The 23,754-nt window shown below is 52.8% G+C and overlaps 8 protein-coding genes across 8 annotated transcripts; 4 read left to right on the top strand and 4 right to left on the bottom strand.

Annotated features, from left to right (window-relative positions):
* Positions 1-544: 544 nt before the first annotated feature.
* On the bottom strand, positions 545-1,279 carry PG997_004492 (acyl-protein thioesterase; the record flags this gene model as incomplete). The annotated part of the gene is made up of 1 exon (XM_066808807.1): positions 545-1,279. One exon carries the CDS (start codon positions 1,277-1,279, stop codon positions 545-547), a length of 735 nt encoding a protein of 244 aa, XP_066672425.1.
* Positions 1,280-1,884: 605 nt separating this feature from the next.
* PG997_004491 (uncharacterized protein) lies at positions 1,885-3,324 on the bottom strand (the record flags this gene model as incomplete). Its single annotated transcript, XM_066808806.1, has 2 exons — positions 1,885-3,096; positions 3,154-3,324. The coding sequence occupies 2 exons, from the start codon at positions 3,322-3,324 to the stop codon at positions 1,885-1,887; spliced, it is 1,383 nt and encodes a 460-aa protein (XP_066672424.1).
* Positions 3,325-5,161: 1,837 nt separating this feature from the next.
* On the top strand, positions 5,162-9,529 carry PG997_004490 (uncharacterized protein; the record flags this gene model as incomplete). The annotated part of the gene is made up of 4 exons (XM_066808805.1): positions 5,162-5,917; positions 5,967-6,313; positions 6,567-8,340; positions 8,471-9,529. 4 exons carry the CDS (start codon positions 5,162-5,164, stop codon positions 9,527-9,529), a joined length of 3,936 nt encoding a protein of 1,311 aa, XP_066672423.1.
* Positions 9,530-11,544: 2,015 nt separating this feature from the next.
* Positions 11,545-13,482, top strand: PG997_004489 (uncharacterized protein; the record flags this gene model as incomplete). Its single annotated transcript, XM_066808804.1, has 3 exons — positions 11,545-11,853; positions 11,936-13,333; positions 13,396-13,482. The coding sequence occupies 3 exons, from the start codon at positions 11,545-11,547 to the stop codon at positions 13,480-13,482; spliced, it is 1,794 nt and encodes a 597-aa protein (XP_066672422.1).
* Positions 13,483-14,293: 811 nt separating this feature from the next.
* Positions 14,294-15,823, bottom strand: PG997_004488 (amino acid permease; the record flags this gene model as incomplete). The annotated part of the gene is made up of 2 exons (XM_066808803.1): positions 14,294-15,365; positions 15,702-15,823. 2 exons carry the CDS (start codon positions 15,821-15,823, stop codon positions 14,294-14,296), a joined length of 1,194 nt encoding a protein of 397 aa, XP_066672421.1.
* A 103-nt stretch (positions 15,824-15,926) lies between these two features.
* PG997_004487 (uncharacterized protein) lies at positions 15,927-16,430 on the bottom strand (the record flags this gene model as incomplete). The annotated part of the gene is made up of 1 exon (XM_066808802.1): positions 15,927-16,430. The coding sequence occupies one exon, from the start codon at positions 16,428-16,430 to the stop codon at positions 15,927-15,929; it is 504 nt and encodes a 167-aa protein (XP_066672420.1).
* A 1,588-nt stretch (positions 16,431-18,018) lies between these two features.
* PG997_004486 (DNA repair protein rhp51) lies at positions 18,019-19,211 on the top strand (the record flags this gene model as incomplete). Its single annotated transcript, XM_066808801.1, has 3 exons — positions 18,019-18,105; positions 18,168-18,315; positions 18,400-19,211. The coding sequence occupies 3 exons, from the start codon at positions 18,019-18,021 to the stop codon at positions 19,209-19,211; spliced, it is 1,047 nt and encodes a 348-aa protein (XP_066672419.1).
* An 849-nt stretch (positions 19,212-20,060) lies between these two features.
* On the top strand, positions 20,061-23,667 carry PG997_004485 (uncharacterized protein; the record flags this gene model as incomplete). The annotated part of the gene is made up of 4 exons (XM_066808800.1): positions 20,061-20,688; positions 20,742-22,101; positions 22,155-22,777; positions 22,832-23,667. The coding sequence occupies 4 exons, from the start codon at positions 20,061-20,063 to the stop codon at positions 23,665-23,667; spliced, it is 3,447 nt and encodes a 1,148-aa protein (XP_066672418.1).
* Positions 23,668-23,754: the final 87 nt, after the last annotated feature.

Here is a 23,754-nt window from a genome sequence, read left to right as displayed (position 1 = left end):
GGCGGGCTTTGCTTTTGCCTTGCCTTGCCTTCTGTCGCGGAACCTTTTCTTGTTCCTGCAGGGGAAAATGTTACCAGCTTTTTCCGATCTTAGATTAGCACGTGATGGACTATCGCCCGTTCATTAAGTGTGCATGATTTATTTGATTTATTTATGCATAAGAAAGGGTCCCGGATGCATACTTGATTTGCTGTTTCCCTTTGTTAACATGTGAAAAGGGAGCAACTTCCGCCCCTTTCCAAATCCGCAGCCTTTTCATTAAGTACAGATATATCATGGATTCAGATATATATAAAGCCATTCTCGGTTCATTGCTTCAGTGTACTAGTCAGCGAGATGCTTCAAAATCTGACCAAGCCAGTATTTTCCTAAGATGCCAAGAACACGCCTAGGTACATAGTGTAGGAGTCGTTGGTCACTCCAGCAGGCCTCTCTGCTTGATCCCATCAAGACAAGTCCATCTCATTGGACGTTGGATGTGCCAGGAAATTCATGGCCGGCTTTGGCGTGGGAAGAACAGCACCGAGGAACTCTATAGCATCGTCTATCCCGGCCGGCGAGTTAAACCAATGGCCCCCTGGGGGTATTCTCTCCATGCAACCTGGGCTCCGAATTTCTGCAGTGTGTCTCGCAAGTTCCGGCCGCCTCCCACCAGTACGATAGGATCATCAACGCAGTGCTCGAGCAATATAGGGGTATTGCGAAGGACCTCATCGTGATCAGGGGCGTCGTCCAAGTCTAGCGCCTTCCTAGTGTCCGCCAGCGACCTCCCAGGAAAGGGCATCCGACATGAGAACCCGAGGAAAGCACCCAGACGACGCGTTCCAGTTTGAGCCGTCGACGGAGACAGGTCAAGGTTTAGATTCAGGAGCGTGTGCACGCTGGTTGCGGCGCCTTGGCTGATCCCGGCCAGCACGAGGAGCTCCCAACGACCGCCCAAAATGGCCGCCTCGCGCTCCAGAACGGCCCGCAAGCCCGTCACGCTCTCCCGCAGGCCGACCGCCTGCAGATCCTCTTGCTCTGAGAAGTCGGCCGTGTTCCAGATGTCGAACCACTGCGTCATCTGCTGTCCAGGGAATGCCGCGCACGGCCGCATCCTGGCCTGTGGGAACACCCAGCGGAAGGAAGGGAAGGACTCCAGCAGCGTCCGGTTGCGTGAGTCTCGTGAGTGATGTAGTGATGATAGGAAGTCTTGCGCGTGGTCTCCCCGCCCGTGCAAGAACACCACCGTGTGTGTATGCGGTGTCGTAGGAGGGACTATTTGGACCGGAAGGTCCATGGTGAATTCTCACAGGGAGTTGAGGCCTTGCTGGTGAAGAGCAAAGTGATAAATATCTATTTCGACTAATTGCTTTGAGTGAATTGGTTTTGATCGGTAGTTGGACGTAGTATGGATGGGAAAATGGAAAATGGCCGCGTGAGTGTTGTGCAAATGTAGGTAACCTTGGAGGCATCGACGTTCTTCTCTCCTTTTATTTAAAGTCGGTTGGCGGTTAGCCGTCGGAGAGGCATCCTACTGCCTACGCTTGCCTGGGGCCTTGCTGAGGTCCGCCAAACAGGCCAGGTTAGGTGCATTGTTGGCTACCTGGCCACTCGAATCGGCCAATCACCTCTTCAAGTGTGCGGAAGTTACGCGCCATCACACAGCAGTGCCCCCTTACCCAAAATCTATATGCCTTCCGGTGTAATGCTCGGCTACGACACAGGCTTCAATCCATATAGATTACTATTCTTGCGGGAAGTGGGGAGTCTGGATCCCGTAACAAGTGATATTCTCTTGAATGCCAGATAGGTTAACCATATTCCTAGACGGTACGAGTCTATTTTGGTAGCCATCATCAACGTGAACCCTGCCTTGTTTCAATAAATATAACCTACAGGTAATTAACCAGGCTTCTCCAAGTCACAGGCACCTGCAGCAGCATCTAGAGCGAGATCCATAGCATTTATACAACATCTAGATACCATCTCCTTCCCCCAGCTCCTCTCCTCCACCTCATACTCTTTCGAGAGATCCCCAAATACCCTAAAGACGTCATGTATTGCGTCTCGCCATCGTTGTGCATATCGAAATCCTTCAAACAAGGATTTAGTGTAGTCCCAATACTCAGGATAGTAGCCTGAAAACTCCCAATCGATAATCCCCGTGACACTCCATCCCCAGGTTCCGTCTGGCCTAGCTACTGTATCAACCAGAATATTCCGTGCGTTCAAGTCCGCATGCGTAAACACGTTATTGTGCCCTCTGCGGCCTGGATCATTTGAGTTGCGGAGCAACTGGCTGAAGCTCGCCTCGTCCATAAACGGCCCTACCGGGTTTCCATCCTGTATTCGAGAGTCTCTGCATGGCCCACCAAGGGTATTGCAAATGGCATATTCCGGGCTCACAGTCTTGGGGATGGCTCGGAGCTGGGTCAGGTAGTCCTGCATTTGAACGACAAACTCTGCAGCGTCTTCGTCCGATAGCATTTCCTGGCAATCGGAAAGTGGAACGCCGGGTATGCGAGTCGTGAGAATACACATGTCGGCACTATAAGGCCGATCTTTTGACTCGTTTGACCTGGACACTATATCCAGGGGCCGGGGAACAGGCACTGGAGAGTATTTGCGTACCATTCGCAAGGCATTGAACTCGTTGTGTAGGGCATCAGGGTCACCCAAGCACTTCAGGTACAGCCCGAACGGTAGTCTTTGGACCAGGAAGGAGCCAGAGTGTCCATAGATTCGACGCCCTACCTTTTGTAGGAGTATATAAGTCGCTATTCGGACCTTCGATGGTACCATGCGCCAAGTTGCGAGGCAGATGCTACTGAAAGCCCCCATAGGGGAGTGACCGCGGCTTTGATCGACCTGCCGGTCTGTTGTTTGCTGGTCCGTCAGAGTGGCCGAAAGAGTTGTTCCGGTCCGCTTGTTCGAAGATGCATATTTGGCTACATCAAGCCACCGAATACTTGGGGCCAGCCGCGCGTGAGTTCCCACGAAACGTGCATCAACCTTTGCGGTCCCTGATCGAGAATGATCACCTAACAGCGGGTAAGAGCCATCGAGCTCGATGGGGTTGGCCAGGGTACCAATTAACATTGGCTCGATCTCGTACTATTTGGTGGTGCATCAGTATATATAAGACACATGACGCGCATTCGTATAACTCACTTCGATCATCGACGGTTGCAATCTATTTAGCCGAAGAAGTCCCCCGGCAAAGGCGCTGGCTGCCGAGCTTCTGGCGAGCCAATGAGTATGGTATGGACTTGTGTTCTGGAACTGTCGGACATAGTCAAGCCACCAGTCTCGATATGGCGGAGTGAAGAAAGCACCGAGCATATTGAAGATCCGGGGCTAAGAGAGCGTAAATGGACAGAATTCTTATCGATATCCTCCGTCCCAGATGATTGCACATACCTGGGGGTCGGCCAGACGAGAGGGGACTGGAAGTATTGAAACAACGTCCAGTGGATCCCAAAGATGGCCTGCTTTCCCCGTAAGACAGCATTTGAACCCATCTCGCTTGGCGATGGCAGTCTTGGTAGAAGCGTCAAGTGCCGGCGCTGGAGACCCATGCAGAGAGACTGGCATACATGTTAGTGTTGTAGACGAGTGGGAGATGTAATCCGGGCAGAAGTCGTACACGATTCGACGACATACTTCCAGTCAGAGACAAGTAGAAGAAGGTCGGATTCTCGGTCACAACTATTATGGCATGTCCCCAGAACATGTTCCGCGGCCAGCGTTGGGCGGAGTGCCTCGGTAACGAAACAGGAGAGTAATGAACCAGATGGATGAGATAACCTGGCGCCCCCAATGAGCGCCAAAGCCTCTTGTACAGCACCTGGAGAATTGGAGTTCGCCATAGATGAAGCGGTTGCAAAATTGAAGTGATGCTGGGCGAATCGTATTCGATAGGTTCTATATCGTGTCGTAGAGTGTGGCCTACTGGCATCCGAGTGATGATAACCTCATTGTATTAGGCATACAATGGCTAGGGACAAGCAATGACTGATTGGGAAGTCGTCTGGACCCAGCCCAGGGTTCTCAAGCATGTCTGTATGCCAACAGCCTGCCAGTATGCACTGATGTATGGCTCGGTTGCATTCTCAGTAACATTGAATCTTTAGCCCAGAGCTGGCAGGGGACTTGTCGTCCAATAACAGTGGCACGACTAACACATTGGCACATTGGCACATTGGCATATTTTATGCATCGTGTGCATAGAGACAAAGGTTGGTCGAAGTATAAGGTTGGGTTGGTGTGGATCCCGTCCTGTCATTCGGCCCAGTCGGATCAACTTTCTGCCCTCAATTGGAGATGGGCTTTACTTGCCCATCTAACTTTTGCATCCCACTCCATGCATTTCAATCGAGTATCACCACCACGCTATCATCGCGATTCATCCGGGGAACGACGCAGACGACAGTCCATGGTCAATCCTTCATGACCCCCATCAAAAAAACCCACCCAAACCCATTTGAGCAACCTACTAGGGAGGAAGTTTCTGTCTTCGCCCAAGAATTTCAACCTGGACGAACAGCGATTACTCCCGCGTCCCACAAGCTTGTTGCTCGTCCAAGCGTTGCCTTCTACTGCGAGACAGAGTGCTTGACATGCATATCCCAAGTCTCTCCAACCAGTCCCTCTTGCCACTCTCATGCTCATCTCCCAAAGTAGAGAGGCGCATGTAAACTCACAGTTATATCAGCCGTGGTCATGCTCACTGTGCTGAAGCAATAATCCGCTTGTTAGCCCTGCTAGCTTATCCCTTCCCTCTTCTTCACTTTCTTGTCCGTCAAGTAAAGGCATAACTATTTCATCAACGAGTTGTGACTTGCCTTGCCGGGCATGTTTCCCGCACCTGCTTTGACTACAAAGCCAAAGCAGTGCTTTAACCTTGATGACAAGTGTTCATTGAGGATATATTGGTTGTGTACTTATTTTTCATCAACCTACTCCACCACTTTGTTTTCTGCTTCACATATAGCCATTGGCTATTACCATCACGGGGCTTGTCACCCCACCAGGTGCCAAGCTCAGGCGCGTCTGTTCTTTCGTGTCGGATTCAGACACTGGCAGGTATAAGGGGCGGTCGCAGGATGGCTGGCACCAGCGAACAGGCGTCGTTAGACGTTGCCCCTGCTTTCCTCACTGCAGAAAGGGGGATTGGCCAATGACCACGGAAATCAACAGCGGCCTCGGAAAGCCAGACGACACTTCTAGTTCTGATATCTTGATGACATCTGAAGCAGATGTCGGAGGGCGCAGCTCCTCCGAACAACACAGGATGATCGATGCTGTCGGCGCTGCATCTCCTACTATCGTGAATCACTCGAGTGAAGCCAACTCGGAAACAAGGAAAAGAAAATCTTCTCACGATGGACATCTTGCTCAAACTGCAGAGGAGCCGGTTAAAAAAGCCAAGGTAGAAAAAGCTCTGACTGGCATTTTGCTGCAACAGTCAGCATCTCCAGCTGGATGTCATGAAAGTGAAAGATATCCATTGCCCGCAGAGATCTGGCAGCACATCTTCACATTTGTTTCTCCCAGGGAACTCGGTAACCTCCTGTTGACCAACAGAACCTTCCACTCCTACCTAGATCCTTCACTCACTGTAAATGGGCATACGACTTGCCCTTCAGTGACGAGCAAAGGCCACCTTCCCAAGCTGAAGCCGGACGTGATATGGCAAACGTCAAGAAGACGATGTTGGCCTAGAATGCCTGCCCCTCTGAGGAATCACACTGAACTACAGATGTGGAGACTTGCTTGCTGCAGAAAGTGTCAATTCTGTGGTAAGCGTGAGCCACCAAGCCCAGTCACTGCAAATCACAAGACACGCTCTGGCCCAGGGGAACATGGCATTAGCATTATATGGCCGTTTGCAGTGAGCTCATGTGGCCCTTGCCTTCTTGACAAATCTCTTAAGGTGTGTATCGCCTGGCGTTGAAAGAGTTCAGACCTAACACTTGGTGCAGGAAATTGACTTGCTTCTATCATCAACACCCTCTCTTATCATACCCGCTCTGCCTTCTGTGCTTCTCACTGAGGAGAAAAATATATTATCTCCAGGAGCCCTTCAAAATGTTCAAGGTCATAGTGACGTAAAGCTCACCAAATTGTTCTATACGAAACATGTCGAGGAGCTCAAGGAAGAATTTGCCACGGTAAAAGCTATGGGCCTGGCTACTGCAGAAGAATGGCTGAAGGGCCTCGACGACAGGGGCAAAGAGCTTCGTGGTGATTCAAGTCGATGGGAGAAATGGGAATCTGCGGGAGGAGTTTCGCAAATGCGGAAAACGCTATGCCAGATGCAAGTTGAACCGTCGCCTGACACAAGTCACGAGGGCACACCCTCGGGGGCGCATAAAAAGGTGTTACATGATGGAAAAATCCAGCCATCAAGTGGTCTATCTATCCCGGTGTTCACTACAGTACCAGTGGATGCGCATACAAAACATACTGCACCGCAATTGGCCCATAGTGAGTTAAACGCACAACCCCAACTAGCCTTGACTACTGCTTACTCGCCATCCAGATCAAGAACCTTTCTCCCGCCCTGTGCCAAACCGTTCTAGGACCCAGGAAGAGATCCAAGAGATGAAGGCGGCCCGGCGGCTGGAGATAGAACGCAGGGCTGCACTTCTTGAGCCTCCCCTTCTACCCAACGTCTTGGCACATATACCATCATTCCAAGCTGCTCTTCAAATCATCCAGCCCCTAGATAACAACGCGTGGGAGCTTCTGAAACCGCGCTTGCTATCGCAACGCGAGGATGCAGATGTACGAGCTTCACAAGACCGGAGACTCAACGCCCATCCAATCGCTTCTCAAGTGAAGACAGAAGATCGCTGCGATGGTCATGGGGTGCAACGTGAATCAAAAGAACTTGTCGACAAGGACTGGGATGATGCCCAGGCGCCTTTGCGAGCGAAGATCTCCGAATATGCCGACGAAACCATCAAGAATGCCTGGCATAATGGCCACAAAGTCAAGAAGGACAGCTGCCCAAAGTTTGCCGCCGATGTGCTATTGTACGTCCGCAAGAGGTTCTATGCGGAAGTGGCCAAGGACGCAGTTGCTGCTCGTGCTGCTGGTAAAGGCCCGACACACGATCCACCCGAGGGACCTTTTACTCAGAAATTGACCTTGGAGAATATGAAATGGCTCTTCGAAGTGAAGATTAAGCCGCTTACAGAATCATGTCGAAAGGAGCTGTTTCTATGCAACGGATGTGACGGCAACTCGAAGGCTTACGGGTTCGAAGGGGTCATTCAGCATTATGCCGCCAAACATACAAGCTCCCTAAGCCAAGGAAACATAGTTGTTTATTGGAGATCTGAGTGGCCTGCAACTCCCCCGTTTCACCCGGATCCTCTGTCCAAGTCTACGGCCACTGCAACTGGCACGCCTACTTCATACCCAGGGATCTACCAGCCACCATACCCAGCGCAACCGCCGATTAATAACTTTCCTCAACCTCGTCCGTTCCCTCATCAAGGTGCTCTGGGTTACGGAGCTCCATATCGACCTGACTTCGGAGCCCATCAACACCCACACTATCCTCAATATCCAGCATCTCAGCCACCATTTTCGATCCCGCCATCTTATAATGCGTCATACCATACACCCTTCGAGCGGCCAGGAATATCCCAACAGAATATGCCACCTATTATACCATCTTATCAGCAACAGCATCACTTTCCTGGTCCGCACGAACACAATACTGTTGCGTACCAAAGAAACCATATTGATTATGGCCTCTATTCTGAAGACAAAATTCGCGCACAGCTCGACTATTTGGCATTCAACTCGCGCGACGTCTGGATGGCTTTAGCGAGTTTGAGGGGCCTACCGGGAAACATTCGGGTCTCTATCGTTATCTTTCATTTGACAAAACGGTACAGATCACGGTTCTCTGAGAGCCCCCCTTTGGCGATGTTCATTGACGGGCTCTCGAATAAGAAAGAGATGCGGCCTGTCCGCAATACCAACTGGCTACAGTGCAAGGCTTGCTGTTTGCATCTTGATGACGGGGCCGAAATTGAGTTGAGAACTTTCTCGCTGCCACAATTGGCGAACCATTTTCAACAAATCCACGTTGGCCCCTTTCAAAGTGCCGGTGCGCCCTTCCTTGATTGGACAGTGGATATGATACATGTTCCCGACTTGAGTGGTTTGTCAAACCTGTCTGGAATGGATGCCCAAAAGGAGGCCATAATCACCGAGGCGTTTCCCATTTCTATGGTGCCGTTTTCGTATGGCCAGCCTCAAGAGATACGTGAGACAATCCCGGAATGGGTTGGCACTGAAGGCTACCCCTCTACTGTCACTGGCACCCGCCATGAGGGGGTATGGCAACGAAGTCGCATTACCACCCTCTGTGACGGCTGATGTTGGGTACATTGACACGTCAAGTCGTTATGAGAGGGGTCTGGCCCCGGAAAACAGACAAGTCTCAACCCAATATGAGCGTGATCAGGAACACCAGGCCATCCCTATCTCACACCCGCCTCAACCGGGAGCACCGTTAAACCCGTCACCTGATTATGGCGCTAGGCCATCCATGACTCCCAAACAAGAGTCGCACGGGAAAAGTCGTGATCGGAAAGCTAGTTCAAAGGAGAAGCGAAAGGGCGCCAACCACGGTAATTTAAAACGGAAGAGCAATGCCAAGTCCAATGACATTGCGGCCAAGATGGGACGCAGCAGTCACGACGAAAGGGATGGAGAGGCAGAAGCCGAGGAGTCGCGTCAAGAGGAAGCTATCCGGGCAATGTGGGCTGCTGAGCGCAGAGAAACTGCACGTTTAGCCTCGGCACCTGGAGGACTCAAGGAGAAAAGAGAGAGTCCAAAGAACGGAGGGATGACTACAGTGAAGAAACGGGCTGTGGAAGTATCTCCTCTACCCATGCCAACAGAGACAGAACCTGGTGACGACCTGTTTGCTGGCCTGGAGTCGCATCTGAACCAACAAGCCCGGTCAGATCCCAACGTGGCGGGAAGGGAGGCGATTTCTAGCCGACATCCTATTGACGAACCACACCGACCTGTTGTCTTGCTGCGTCCTGCTAGTCAGGCCTTGCATTCGGGGTTCGCTTCCTACGAACAGACATCGCGGAGTCATCTGACAGGCGAACGAGGTGAACGAGTACTTCGTAGTCCCAATGCAGAGGGGCATGCAGAAGAGTCGGGTATACGTAGAGCACAGGCACGCATCCAGTACGTGGAAACGTACGAACTGGTCAGGATGCGCGATGCCGAGGGCGAGTACTTTATCCGCAGGCCGGTCAGACGCGAGATGGATGCCGCATATGCCGGCCCAAGACGGCTCGAGTATCGTGAAACGGGGTCTCCCAGCCTTAACTACGGACACGGGAGTATTGCACTTTCACCGGCCCACGAGCCATCACCAGGCAGCGAGCGTATTATACGGCGTCCTTTGCGGGAGGAATTCCGTGAGCCCGGGTCTCTTCACTATCAAGAGTATGATCCGAGACTCGGCTCAGCCCCACCAAATTCGGAGGCACCTGTTCGCTAGCAGTAAAGGCTTGCCTGCGGGTGAAGGTCCGCATCGTCGACTATTGTGATAGGAACGATGTGAGCACCGAGCACTGTACAATATGTATCCCGGAAATATCATTAGCCAATCAGGATCGAAAGCCCCAGATTGCGCGTTCTTCATCTCGCACCACTAGATTCTACAGTGTCGCGACCTAGAATTCCGGGCTTTTACTGGCGCGCAGATACTGTACGGACAATTTGGGAATTTGGGACGTAGCCCGTTAACGGGCTAGTCCCGATGGCTGAAACCGACGATCCCTGCCACTGAGATGAAACATGCTGAACTCGTGGGCCGGTTGCCTTCTTGGGGTATATATGGGTACCGACGCATCTTAAGCAGGAACTACTCCGCCCAGATGGGCACACGTGGGGTCTTACACTCACTAGAGTCTTCTGACAGTCGTGACATTGGGAGACGCAGCACAGCAGTAGAAGAACAGAAGTGAAAGCAATACCAGTTGCGCGTGCCAATACGCAACGACAGATGATACAAGAGACTAACAAAGGAGTGGCCGGTAGCAAATGTGACAGACATGCTTCATTTGTTGCCGCCAATGAGGAGGAGCCAGACAGATCCTACTCGCCGTCAGTGGTTTCTTGACTCATCAGCAGATCTCTTCTGTTGGCTCTGCATGAATGTAGCAATGCATGAAGGAACGGCGATTTGCCTGCCTGCTCTGGACTTGACTGACTGTCTGTCTGCTTTTCGTTGCTGCAGGGGGCCGCATTAAACTGGCTGCATGTAGGTAATAAGCTGGCCGGGTTTTTCCTTGCTGGGAGCGGGGCCTCATAATCAGTCCCCCAGGCACCAGGCAAGTCCTCATAATTTTAAGTTGGACAGATTCCGGCCGGGTCACTTACTGGCTGCGCGTCCACTGCATCTGATAGGATCGTATGCGCGTCGGACGGGGCCTTTGTTGACACAGAGGCCGAATCGGGAAGAGAGGGAGGGAAAAGAGAAGGCAGAGGGCCAGATCCGATGATCAACAAAAACAACTTTCCGAAGCCATGCAGCCAGAAAGCGCGTCACATGCGCGCCTGCGCAATGCAGTTGCATACATTGCACCAGGCTTGCGGCAGTGAAAGTGCGTGCGTCAACGTATACTGTGCAGGGTATATATAGAAGATGTAGGTAAGTAGGTCTGGTAAGTATGTAGGTATGTATGTATAGAGCACCGAGCCCGGAACGCAGGCGACACTTCCTAGTCGACCTCCTTGTTTTAGTATGCAGTTAGCAAGGCCGACTTGCAAGGACTCAAGGACTTAAGGAGCCTGCCTCCCTCGCTCCCTGCTAGGTAAGTACTTGCAGCCAAGTAATCACCTACCTACAGGCCTAAAGACGACAGGCCTAAAGACGACAGGCCTAAAGACGGGAGGTACCTTGCTAGCAACCTGCATCTTGTCACAATTGATAAACATCGAGGTCGAACTCTTCTATAATTGCCGGGACACCACCACCACCCTTAATACCAAGAGAAGGTGGATTGTGCCTGGCTGTACTGCCCTGCTACTCCCGTCCGTACTCCATACATTCGATACTGTCATTGATATTTCTTTCTAGCCTTTGGGCGATCCCTCTTTCCTGCTACCACCATCATCATCGCATAACAAGAACAACAACAACAAACGCCCAGCAGCACAGGTAGTCAGTCTCTTGCTGTGATTTCCACCCCCAAACCCCCAACTCCGTCCTGCCACTTTGCATTAGTTCTGGGGGATTTTTTGAACAGGTTACTTGACTAGGTCAAGACTATCCTAGGTACATACATACATACCTACCTACATAGTGTGGACGTTGCTTGGAGTAGCGAGTAGCGAATAGCACACCTCGGCTCTATTTGCCCATCTTACCCTCCCGCCATCCCATCCCACCTCTGGCGCATTGCGATCCTCACGACCAAACACTGTCGCAAACATTCGCACAAGCTACACCACACTTTGCGACCCAGCCGGTGTACAGCGACAGCAAGGCAATCAGCTACACATCCCACCATGTCGTTGCAAAGTGTCTACAAGCAGTTTCTTGCTGCCCCCAACTCATCCCTGCTCGCAACCGATGCGACGCTACACTACATCACCACCACCACCACATTCAAGACCGCTGCCGACATCATCAAGCACCTGAGCAGCCAACGCAACCAGATCAAGAAGAAGAAGGAAGACGTCCTCACTGCAGTCGAAGGTGACAATGTCGTTGTCCTCGAATTCGACACGGCCCTCGAGTTCATCATAAGTGGTGGCACCTATCTGCCCGGACTCGATGACAACTTCCTGGCAGACCGCACAGTTGTCCTGCCCATTGTACGTAATTGGCACCATGCCCGTGTCTCTATTTGTCCTTGGCCCTGCAATTGGACAGTTCACTAACGAATCCGGCTTCTAGCTACACATTGTTACCTTTGACAACGAGGGCAAGATCGTACAGATCCGTCAAAGCTGGGATCAAGGAGCTATGCTGAAACAGGTTGATGTTATTGGAAAGACGGGGCGCAACTGGCCCATTCGTGATAGCCAGGAGCAGATCAAGATGATCACCAACGCCGCCAAGTCGGTCACCGACGCCGTTTCAGCCCAGAAAAAGGCGGATCCTGTCGTGCGCCCCCGCGGCGAGCCTAACAACTCGCCCCTCTTCGGGACTCGTGAAGAGAACAACCAAAGTATCGCGTCGGTGATTTCTCCCAGGGGTGGAGTAAAACCCAAGCAGCGCGGCTTCGACGAGATTTTGGGAGAAGAGCCGGCCGGGACTGCCGCCGCGTCGGTTGTTTCCCCTAGAGGCGGAGCACGACCGACACAGCGAACCTTCCACGACATTGTTGGCGAGGAGTCAGACAACGACGAGGAAGGATCCCCAAGTTCGGGCCGTGGGCGATCTCGATCACCGAGCAAAGCTATCGCCCCCAAGGCCGGAGTAGACAAGAAATTCCAGCCCAGTCGCTTGTTTGAGAAAGACGAGGAGTCGGAGGCGGCCAGAAATGCCGAAGCGCATGCTCGTGAGCGTTCCGAATCGCCTTTCAAGACCATTGCCCCGAAAGCGGGCGCGGATAAGAAATTCAAACCCAGCCGTTTATTCGAGTCCAACGAGGACTCCGAGAATGACGCAAACACCGGAAAGGGCCCCGAACTTTTCTATCGGCCCAACCCCAAGAGGTTCGATCACTTCGAATTCGGCGACGGCTCTGATGCCCCAGAGGCACCAGATAAGAGTGAGCCCAAGCCTCGCGACTCGAAGCACGGCAGCCAGTGGTCTTTTGATGACTTCGTTACTCCCCAGAAGGTTGCTCCTACTCGAACTCTGCAAAGAACCAACCAGGACTCGCGCCATTGGGGCTCTGGCGATGACGTGGCTGAGGAGAACGAGCACCCTGCTCAGCAGCGAACCCGTCCATCAGCCGAGGTTCATTTTGAAATGCAGGATGACGGTACTCCTGTCGCGCCGCGCCAAACCGTACCCCGCGGTGCCTCCCAGAACGCCAACTCCAAACTGTACAAGGACAGGACAACAGGCGAAGAGGACGAGGACGATGCTTCTGCCGAAGCACTCGGTAACATCACCAACTTGAAGAACAGAAACAAGACCTTTGGGTCGCAGTTCGCCATGAGCGATGCTTCTCCTGCTCAGAAGGAGAACCAGCCGACTAAACCTTCCAACAAAGGCGCCGCTCCTGGTGGCCGAGGTATCCGTATTGGTGGCGATGGCATGGGGGTGCCAAAGGCACAAACCGAGATTGGATGTTTGGTGACGGCGGCGATGAAGAGCCCGAGCCAGCCAAATCCATGCCTGGTCGGAAGCAGGGGGCCAAATCAGGGGGTTCAATTGGGATTTCTAGGTAAATCCCCGCTCAGGGCGGACCAATCCACGACGACGATGAAGTCTTCCACATAACTTTCCACGGTGCTGCACGTCTCAGGACGCCCACTTACGAGCCGTGATCTTGAACAGGATGGAGATTGCAATCCTTTCCTTGTGCTGTTGGACTTGGGAGAAGTGGAAGAAGACGACGGATGGAGCGCACATAACGGAAAGCCGAACTACAAAGTATTTGTATCTTGGAAGGTTGGTGAAAGGTTCGTGCAGAAACGCTTCACGGCTGTATGTATACATGTCTGTTCAATATCAGGGGGTGTTTTCAGAGAGAGAGAGAGACCGGTTGTATACCCCCTCTGGATCGCAGACCGCAACTTTCTCAGACGCTCTGTTACTTGGTACATGTCTATAGATCGAGGAGAGCCACCATGGTCCGACGTCAATATATCTACGTATGTTTCTTGCCAGACCTGGTGTTTTCCATTGAAGGAAATACAAAAGTCGTGTTCCTCACCCATGCATGCTTAACACACACCATTTCTGGGTCTCAGTTCGCGTACCGTTGTGATCTTGACGCTCCGACCATAAGAGCCACTCAATTCACGTCGATTAGATCTTCGAAATCTCCATGGCACAACTGGAGAATTGCACAGACCATCAACGACCCCTTTCGCATAGAACAACTCCATTTACAAAAACACTCTAATGCTACATGGTATCCCGAGTCTGGCCTTATGACGCCCCGCTGAACCGAAATCCAAGAATGAACAAACCCCAAGGCCTTACCTAAGAGGACGCATTTGCAATGAGGCCCCTTGGTTCATCCGCAAGGAGAGCACTCGTCCCCGTGATCATATTGGATCATTATTTTCATCATCATCATCATCGTCATATGCTACAGAGATAGGCGTACGGGCTCCAAACTGTTTTCCGAAATCAGCAGAGAAATTTGTACAGTTTCTTCCACTTGGGCCAACCCCTGCGCTCCTCCGCCTCCTGCGCCACGAGGATGGGCAAGTTGAAATCGCGACGGCCCGTGTCGATATCGATCTGGCTGGTGCGGACGATCCCGGAGGTGCGGAAGTAGAGGCGGTGAATGCCGTAGAATACCATGACGATGGGCACGGCCATGTACTGCAGGAAGAAGTTTTCGGCGAGCTGGCGGGGCGACTTTTCGCGCCAGCCGACGGGCCAGGCGCCAACCCAGAACTGGGTGACGAGCACGAGGAGGTTGAATCCGAACCCGAGCCAGGAGCCCCAGACGCCGCACTGGGAGCGGAAGGCGAGCTCCGAGAGGCTGTGGCCCTGGCCGGCCCAGGCGCGGCGGAAGCGAATGTGGGCCAGGCAGATGGAGGCCCAGGTGAAGAGGGATGAGAGGCCCGAGATGGCGAGCAGCCAGTCCAACACCGTAGACTGGGCGCCGAGGTCCGCAAGAAAGGCCAGCAGGCCCATGGAGGAGGCGACGATGATGGCAACGAGGGGCCGCCCCTGGCGGTCGACGTACGCGAGCACCCGAGGCGCCTGCTTCTGGTCGGCGAGAGCCGCGAGGGTGCGCGAGGACCCGAACACGGACGAATTGCCGACTGAGAGAACCGCAATCAGGATCACCACGTTCATGACCGAGGGCAGCACTTCGATCCCCGCGTTCTCGATGGCAATAACAAAGGGCGACGCCGCCGCCGTCATCTTGTCGTTGCTTTCACCCTGTAGTAGCCGGTGATCTGTGTACGGCACCAGCAGGCCCACCAGAGTCAACGCCACGATGTAGAACAGGCTGATACGCCAGAAGACCTGCTTGATCGCTGTAGGCAGCGACTTTCGCGGGTTCATGGTCTCAGCGGCGGCAAGGCCGACGAGTTCGGTCCCGGCAAAAGCAAAGGCCGCCTGCACAAATACGGTGCATAGGCCTTTGAAGCCGTTGTGAAATGCGCCAGGGCTGTGCCAATATAGAACACCGATATAGCCGCCATTGGGAGTGCCGCCTATGTTTAGGACAATGCCTAGTAATCTGGGAGAACATGTGTAAGCTAACACTAGCTGCAAGACCCAACAGGTCATTGGGGTGACTTACATGAAGCCTATTACGGCTATTACTTTAATGATAGCAAAGATGAATTCGGCTTCTCCGTACCCTTTTACACCGAATAGGTTGATAAAGACAATTATTACAAGGAATATGCTGACGAATATCGCTCTATCAATATCCGGATTCCAAAACGATATTGTTATGGAAGCAGCAATGATCTCCAAGGGAAGGACCACAAGCCATTGTAATGCATAGCTTCTCTATGGTCAGTGGACTGGGTTACATGGACGTGACTGTTATACTGGACGGGAAACTCACTTCCATCCCATGGCAAAGCCCCATGACGGATCGATGAACCGCGTAGAATACGCCGAGAACGAACCAGCGACTGGGAAGGCAACTGCCAGCTCCCCGAGGGCTTGAACCGTAAAGTACAGCATGGTGCCGACAAAAGATAGGCCAGTAGTAGCGAGCCGGGGCCTCCTACTGCCAGAGACCTACCCGAAGCCACAAAGAGGCCGGTGCCTGTGTTGATATGCCGAGTCAGCTAGCTGCGCTTGCAAAGTTTCTGCTGTCCAAACACAAGAAAGCCGTACCTATCGACCCACCGATTGCAATCATTTGCAAATGTCTTCCCTTCAGCCTCCGCAAGAGACTGCTCTGCGCCGTCGAAAGCGCTGCCATGCGCATGTCATAAGAATGCCCTGACGGGATCCTGCCGTTGTGCGATGTCTGTTGCGTCAGCAGTGAGCCGGACTCGCCCGCCATGATGTCGGATATCGGATCCTTGGGCGTGATGCGCTGGTTGGGGTCTCGCCGAAAGCCATCGGCCCAGCTGCGGAGGAAGCGCGGCGGCGTCGCCGAGGGATGGTGCAGATGATGGTGGCCATGCAGACCGCCGGATGGGGTAGCAAAGTCGTCGTATATGGGCTCCCGCATCGTGTCGTGGCTTCCCTGCGCGATCGAAGACGAGAAATCCTCCTTGATGGGGAACAGCTTCAGCTCGATGTCGTGGTTGTTGGGACTACTCTGGTTGGAGGACGGCATCTTGCGCAACGTTGCGCCGGCAACAGTGCGGCTGAGGAAGTGGTGGCGGCGCAACTACCTTCTGCCCGTTCAAGCAAAGGAAGCAATTAATCAAACGTCTGGAATGGGTGAGTAACGTAGGTAGGCAAGTATCTGTGACTCCAATCAAGACACGCCAGTTCGCACAGTCGCACGAGTGTGGCCTCGAGCAGTATAATGGCCAGCTCGAGATATCCGAGTGATCGCATGCGCAATGCGAATTGTGTCACTGCCGCATCAGGGCTCGCTAGGACAGCTGGGGAGATTGCACCTCGACGTTCATGGCGCTGTGGTGCCAATTGACACAAATTACAATAGCGAGGTGTTCTTTTAACCACCGAGGTGTAATGATGCTTGCAAGCTTGGTATCCGTCAAATATAATGGATGGCATGCATGCCTTCAGACAACAAATGCGCATACGACCGCTGGTGGTTGAAGACTCTTGGGGGCGACAGTCATCCCAGACCATCATGTCGCTTATCAACCCCGACAGCCTCCGGTGCTGGCGATCAAGCGACTCTGGCGATATCAGTGATACAACATGCCTACCTTGCAGCCCTGCAGCGAAACCGTATTGGATGTCTCTTCCCACAGGGATGTCAGAGTCCCACTACCCACTCTGGCTGCGACCCCGACACTGCAGGAGCTGCCCTCGGGGAATGTGGGGGTTGGGGATGTCATCATGCTGATGCATGTGGAAGCCCACCTGACCCAAGGAACACTGCGAGGAATGGCATAGCTACATGTACATATATATACTCACCCAGTTGCCGGCTCATGCTACTGGGCTTGACCGCCGACAGTCAGTAAATATGTGGTGATACACGCTCTAAACCCATATATAAAGTCATGAAAGGGCAGAGGTCGTAGGTCGGTCCATGATACGCCGTCGATAAGCACTCTGGAGTCGGTGGGGACTGTGCCCCCTCCCAGATGCCAGACTCGCGCTGCGTTGAGATCATGCATGGATCAATTGATCGATGAGAAGGAAGTGCTTTCGTGCAAGACGGCCTTAGGACTGCAACCACCTAATCGCTTCGCATCCCGGTGGTGTGGTCACTCTGGCCACCCACACCCTGCAGGTACGCTCAATAGAGATGCGTAGACTGTCGGGTAGTAACCGTCTGCATCGATGGCCGGCCTTTAATGTTGATGTCGGGTCTGATGTTGTTCCAATGCTTCATCACCATGGCCTGGGCCTGGACCCGTTCGGGGTTGAAGCCTTGAAGGACAAAAAGCGGTGTTGGTGCCTACTTACCTCCAGCTTTACTTCAACAAGTACGCTAATGCCAGACCCGAGTGACCCGCCCGTACTTGCTGAAGCCGTGCACAGGCTGGCTGCCTGCCGTTAATGACCAGAAGCCTAGCACGTGCCTTCGCGTTTTCAATTTTGTTGACTTGCCACCGAGTCGCGCTCCCTCCAACACGCCTCCGACTCCATCAATCTCAGTTTTCGAGGCAATTGTCTTTAATCCTCTCATCTTGTCAATCTCGGCCCAGGTATTCTATAACTTTTCTTAATTGCCCGGATCATTTTGTCGGAAGACCGGCCGTTTCACGACATTCAAGATGTCCGAAGAGTACGACGACGTCCAGAATGGAGACGATAGTGGCATGACTGGCCCTGGCGCACCCACGCCACTTTCGGCACTCGAGGTGTGTATCATCCTTATACTATGTTTGTATCAGCCGAGCCGATACTGACTTCATCATGACAGGGTGTCGCTGGCCTTACAAAGCGTGACATCCAGTTGATCACGGATGGCGGTTTTCAGACTGTCGAGTCTGTTGCTTATACGCCGAAGCGTGTACTTGAGCAGATCAAGGGTATCTCTGAGCAGAAAGCTACCAAGATCTTGACTGAAGGTATGTCTCTGTATTCGATGCCCATAACTTCTCATGACCCGTTTGAGAGGCGAAAGAGAGAGAGTGTACTAACATGTGCCACAGCCTCAAAGCTGGTGCCGATGGGCTTCACAACGGCAACAGAGATGCATCAGCGGAGAAGCGAGCTGATATCCATCTCCACGGGTTCCAAAAACCTTGACACCCTCTTGGCCGGTGGTGTCGAGACTGGATCCGTCACTGAGCTCTTTGGCGAGTTTCGTACCGGCAAGAGCCAAATTTGCCACACGTTGGCCGTTACCTGTCAGCTTCCCTTTGACATGGGCGGCGGCGAGGGCAAGTGTCTCTACATCGACACCGAGGGCACATTCCGGCCGGTGCGCCTGTTGTCTGTTGCCAATCGGTTTGGTCTGAATGGTGAGGAGGTGCTTGATAACGTTGCCTACGCACGTGCTTACAACTCTGATCATCAATTGCAACTCTTGACTCAGGCGTCGGCCATGATGTGCGAGACGCGATTCTCGCTCTTGATTGTGGACAGCGCCACTTCACTCTACCGGACTGATTTCCTGGGCAGAGGAGAGCTGTCTTCCCGCCAGACACACCTGGCCAAGTTCATGCGTACGTTGCAGAGGCTGGCAGACGAATTCGGCATCGCGGTTGTCATAACCAACCAGGTCGTTGCTCAGGTTGACGGTGGACCGAGTGCCATGTTCAATCCGGACCCAAAGAAGCCGATTGGAGGTAATATTATTGCCCATGCCTCGACCACTAGAATCAGCTTGAAGAAGGGTCGCGCAGAGACGCGTATCGCAAAGATTTACGACAGCCCGTGCTTGCCAGAGAGCGACTGTCTGTTTGCCATTCACGAGGATGGCATCGGAGACCCGGCTCCTAAGGACATGGAGAAGGAATGAGTGGGTGGCGGATCCAAGGTCGTCGGCAAGGATCTGTTACTAAAACAAAATAATTCCATGATGATGTTACGACGTGGGAGGATGGATACATTAGCATAGCTTTGGGCGTTGGGCGGTCAGATCTGCATTCTTGCTTTGAATCTGGTACCTTGTTTGTCCCTGTATAAGCAGGATTGCAGTTAGGCGTTGCAAGCGCAGTTCGAGTGAATTGATATTTGTCTTGACATTTCATGTTTTTGTAGTCGACTGCTCCTCCTTTCCCTGCCCCAAAGACATCTATCTACCTTATACACCTTACACTCATTCATTAATGGGGTTATACGATCCATTGAAGCCTTCTGGGAATAAAAGCGACTCATGATTACCCCGTCAAGCTCCTTCCGTTATGGTATCATGGTGAGGACTTGCAGCTACTCCGTTGACAGTCGTCTTCTTATTCAAGAAAAATTGGTTCTTGTTACTTAATCAATCTCATATCTGACTGATTCAAGGGATTTATCCAGATGCCAGGCACAGAGGTCTTAGGCAGTGCATAGTTCTACTGCTTGAGTGCTGTACGTACCTAACTTACAGGCAGTAGCTTAGGTTGGGTCCCACTAAAACCAATCGCAATCGCAGGCGCCAAGCCAAGCCTAAGCCAGCCCGAGCTTTGACGGGCGGTTGCCAGTGTGTAGCATAGCAGCAGCATGCAAACGTCGGCCAAACAAATCCGTCCGACAATTATTCTGAAAGCTCTCCATCACCGCGTCTGGCAGAATATCGCATCACGAACCGCGCCCAACATCGCATCCACCCCAACACCACCGAATACACTGCGCGCTGCCAGAGCGCAGCCTTGATGGGCTCGGCATGGCTTCCAGGGAACTCTTGTATCTTCACAAGGAGACAAAACTCAACCTTGAACCAGCTTCAAGCTCCTACCTCGTCGATGTGAAGCTGCCATCCGTCAACTCTCAAGGCCGTCGCGGCCCCATCCGGGCCAACAACACAGAGGACGAGAAGGTCTTCCGAATACAAAACTGCGCCACAGCTTCCTCCATCTATCACCGAAAGCACCATGCTGGCCCCAAAAGTTTTCTGTGGAGGGTTCTTGACGACAACACCGTTCTCAACCTGCGCGCCGTCGATGTTGGCAGGACGAAGAAGGGCCCCGATGCGAACGTAGTCCTCAATCTCCGCTTCCCGCATCCCATTCGCCCTTCCTGCGTCGCGTTCGCCGACCCCAAAGACCACGATGCGCTCACTGTTTTCGTGGTAGACCGGACGAATCATCTCTACACCATAACTTTGCGACCCGATCATTTCCGCAGACCAATCGTATCAGAGGTTGGCCTGGCCGACTCGTGCAAGATATACACGTCTTCCGGCTTCAGCTTCAAACATCCACACAGGCTGCTCGCTGTCAGCGACGATCTTCTCGTCGTGACAGTGCATGATGGCGGTAACATTCGCCTGGACCGAAACAAAGCCCATGATGGTGAGTTCACATCAATAACTACTGCCACCCTTACATGGCTAACTCAATTTCAGCCTCGAACCATCCATGGAAAGAGACATTTTACAACTCCAAAGGGTGGACCCAAGGCTTCAAGAGCTTCCTGAAAGGCAGCCATACCGTCAAGTACGGCGGTGTCAACATGGATCTCGCCGCAGCAACCTCGGTGGCTGTGTCCGACTTCGGCCTCAACAACAATAATCTTTATTTGTTTACAGTTTGTCTTGACCACCGGCTGCGTACTTGGGACCTCAAGACCGGGCAGATTCTCGAAGCAAGGGACTTGCTGGATGCAGAAAGAAACCCCCAGGAAGTCGGCAAATGGACTATTGATCCATCTCAGAGCAACCTGATTCAGATTGTCGGCACGACCGACGGCAAACGCACATGCGTTACGTATTCCCCCATCGGCACCGGAGAGTTCAAGTTTTGGAGCATCGAAGCCGACCAGGAAGGTCTGACGATCCGCGACTTGTTTCCGCGTGCGCGGTTGATTCCGTCACCACCCTCTGGCTCAGATGTGTGGACCGTTGCCGACTTCGTGGTTGCGCAAGATGCATCACGGGAAATGCAGATTTGGATACTGTGGAAGAACAACATGAACCATCAAGTTCAGCATCTCGTATTCCAGACTGTGGATGTGGAAGAGGCCTGGCAGTCGGGTTGGACTGCCACTGTCCCTGACCGGACAAGCCCTCGGGCACCAGAACCCAATGCTTGTGACCCTACCGACGTTTCGGAGAAGTGGCTGCAAGTGATACTGTATCCTGGTAGATTCACACGGGCCACCCTTGAAACCGCTCTTTCCATATACGAGCGAGGTCTCGGGGCCCGAAAAGAACCAGCCTCACGCGCTAACCAGGGCTTGGCTGAGGCTATATGCTCTGCCATCGCGTCAACCTCAACGCTGGAACGAAGCTCGTCGGGCGGCATGGATTACGAATCATTCCGGAACTCGAGCGATCAGCAATGGCGATGGTTTTGTCGCTTGGTCTTGGAACTGGATAAGCAACGTGGAGAGGCTTTGGCCTTGGCATTTGATGCCGACTCTGACTTGACCTGGGTTGTTTGTGCGGACAGCTTGTCTGCCATTAGGGAATGCAACCAGTTGGAGCAGATCTCCCATAATCCTACCGCTAGCTACGAAGGCCTGGAGCTCGTAGCGACCCTTGTCACCACTGGCTTGGCATTTTTTGAGGGGTTCTCGGACAGCATGCGTGATATATGCTATTCAGTACTTCGCTCAGAACTATTTGAGGACTCGCCCAAGACAGATCGCGAGCGGATCCAATATTTCTCAGACAAAGCTGGGTTCTGGCGACAGACATCTGATGAGGACTGCGCCGTGGTCACTGATGCCTTTGGACAAACCTTCCAGGCAGTGGTTCCTGATCTGTATCAGAAACTTTCTGACCTTATGGACCCCCTGCGGATTCGATGCGGGAAAGCCAGGAGCCTTTGACCGAATTCGGTCGAAAGATGGCCGTGAGAGCAATCCAACAGATGGCAGAGCTGCGATGGAACATTTGTTTCAGTCAACTGATCCTCCTAGTCCATATGGAGTATGAGTTTGATAACCCAGAAGACGCCTTGAGCAGAAGATTCGACATTGGCACAGTTTACCGATACCTGATAAAATGCCTACGGAGGCTTGAGCTAGTCCGATGGCTGGCGAAGACACAGATTACGGTGCCGCTGGCGAAGACAGAGAGATCGAACTCTGTGGGAAGCTCGCCAGTTGCAGCGAAGCGCTCAGGGGAAGATGGCCAAGCCATCACAACGTTAGAATGGAGCACGGGGCACCTCTTGGAAGTTCCAGACATGACTTCCATCCCTCTTGGCATCACTGACATTGCTTCCAACTTCTGCACCCCAGACAGTATTCTTGAGGTGCCTTCGCAGAATCTACAATGCGCCCTCTTGGTCCAGAGCAGGTCGGACTTGGCCGCAGAGCTGGCTCCCTTTTCAGAACTCGACCCTTTTTCTACTTATGTGCAAGGGCGAGTCCACCTTGCGCAAAGGGACTTCACCACAGCTGCTACCTACTTCAAGAAAGCAGCTTATGGTCTCAGTAAGGCTCGTCAATCATCCTCTTTCATTTATTCGCTAACCTCTCTCACAACAGGCGTCGCTCGAAAGCATCCTAACAAGCAGAGTAGTGGCCTGCTTGACGACACGGAATGGCGGCTATTCTACTCGGGACTCCCGCGGTATTATTCACACGTCGTAGCCCTTTTCGACAGACAGAAGGCACACTCATACGTGGTGGAATTTGCTCGGCTAGCACTTGAGTTCGTCAATGTCAAGACACCCGATGCCGCCGAGGTGCGAACGGAAATCCAAAGCCGCTTGTTCAGTGGCGCCATCGGCGTCTCTCAGTTCGACCTGGCCCATTCCACGCTAGTAGCCATGTCCGATCATGCTCTGCAGCACTCGTGCCTGCGCACGCTCATCCAGAAGATGTGCGACAACTTGCATAATGCAGAGCTTGTCCAGTTGCCTTTCCCCAACTTGGAGAACGCGGTTGACGACATTCTCGCCCAGAAGTGTCTGACCACCCAAGACGTCGTTACCGGCGTCCCCTACCATCAGATCCTCTACGCATGGCGCATCAAGCGCAACGATTACCGTGGGGCCGCCGCCATCCTTTTGGACCGCATTCATAAATTACAACAACTCGGCGAGTCGGATGAGCAAAATGGCGACGATGTCCTGGATACGCCTGTGACGAGACAGTATCTCATGCTGATCAACGTCCTGAGCTGCGTGGACCACAAGCAGGCGTGGATCGCGACGGAGGAGCCGTTGTCGAAAGACCAACCAGCAAACGCTACGCCGAAGAGGAAGGTGGTGACGTTGGCGGATATCCGCGGCAAGTACCAGACAGAGCTGGACCGCGTTGCTGCCATACAGAACAACCAATTCGGATTTGCCGCAGGGGACGAGATGGATGTTCTGTGATGAAAGAAGCGAGAATGAATAGAGAAAGGACGGGTGGTTTCTTGCTGGCAAATCTTGCGAGATGATGTATAGTAACAAAAACGTCGT

This window comes from Apiospora hydei, assembly GCF_038363865.1.
Source record: "Apiospora hydei strain CBS 114990 chromosome Unknown utg000004l_segment0_segment0, whole genome shotgun sequence".
NCBI lineage: Eukaryota > Fungi > Ascomycota > Sordariomycetes > Amphisphaeriales > Apiosporaceae > Apiospora > Apiospora hydei.
The sequence above is the reverse complement of the archived record's forward strand: the minus strand, read 5'-3'. Positions and strand labels throughout refer to the sequence as shown.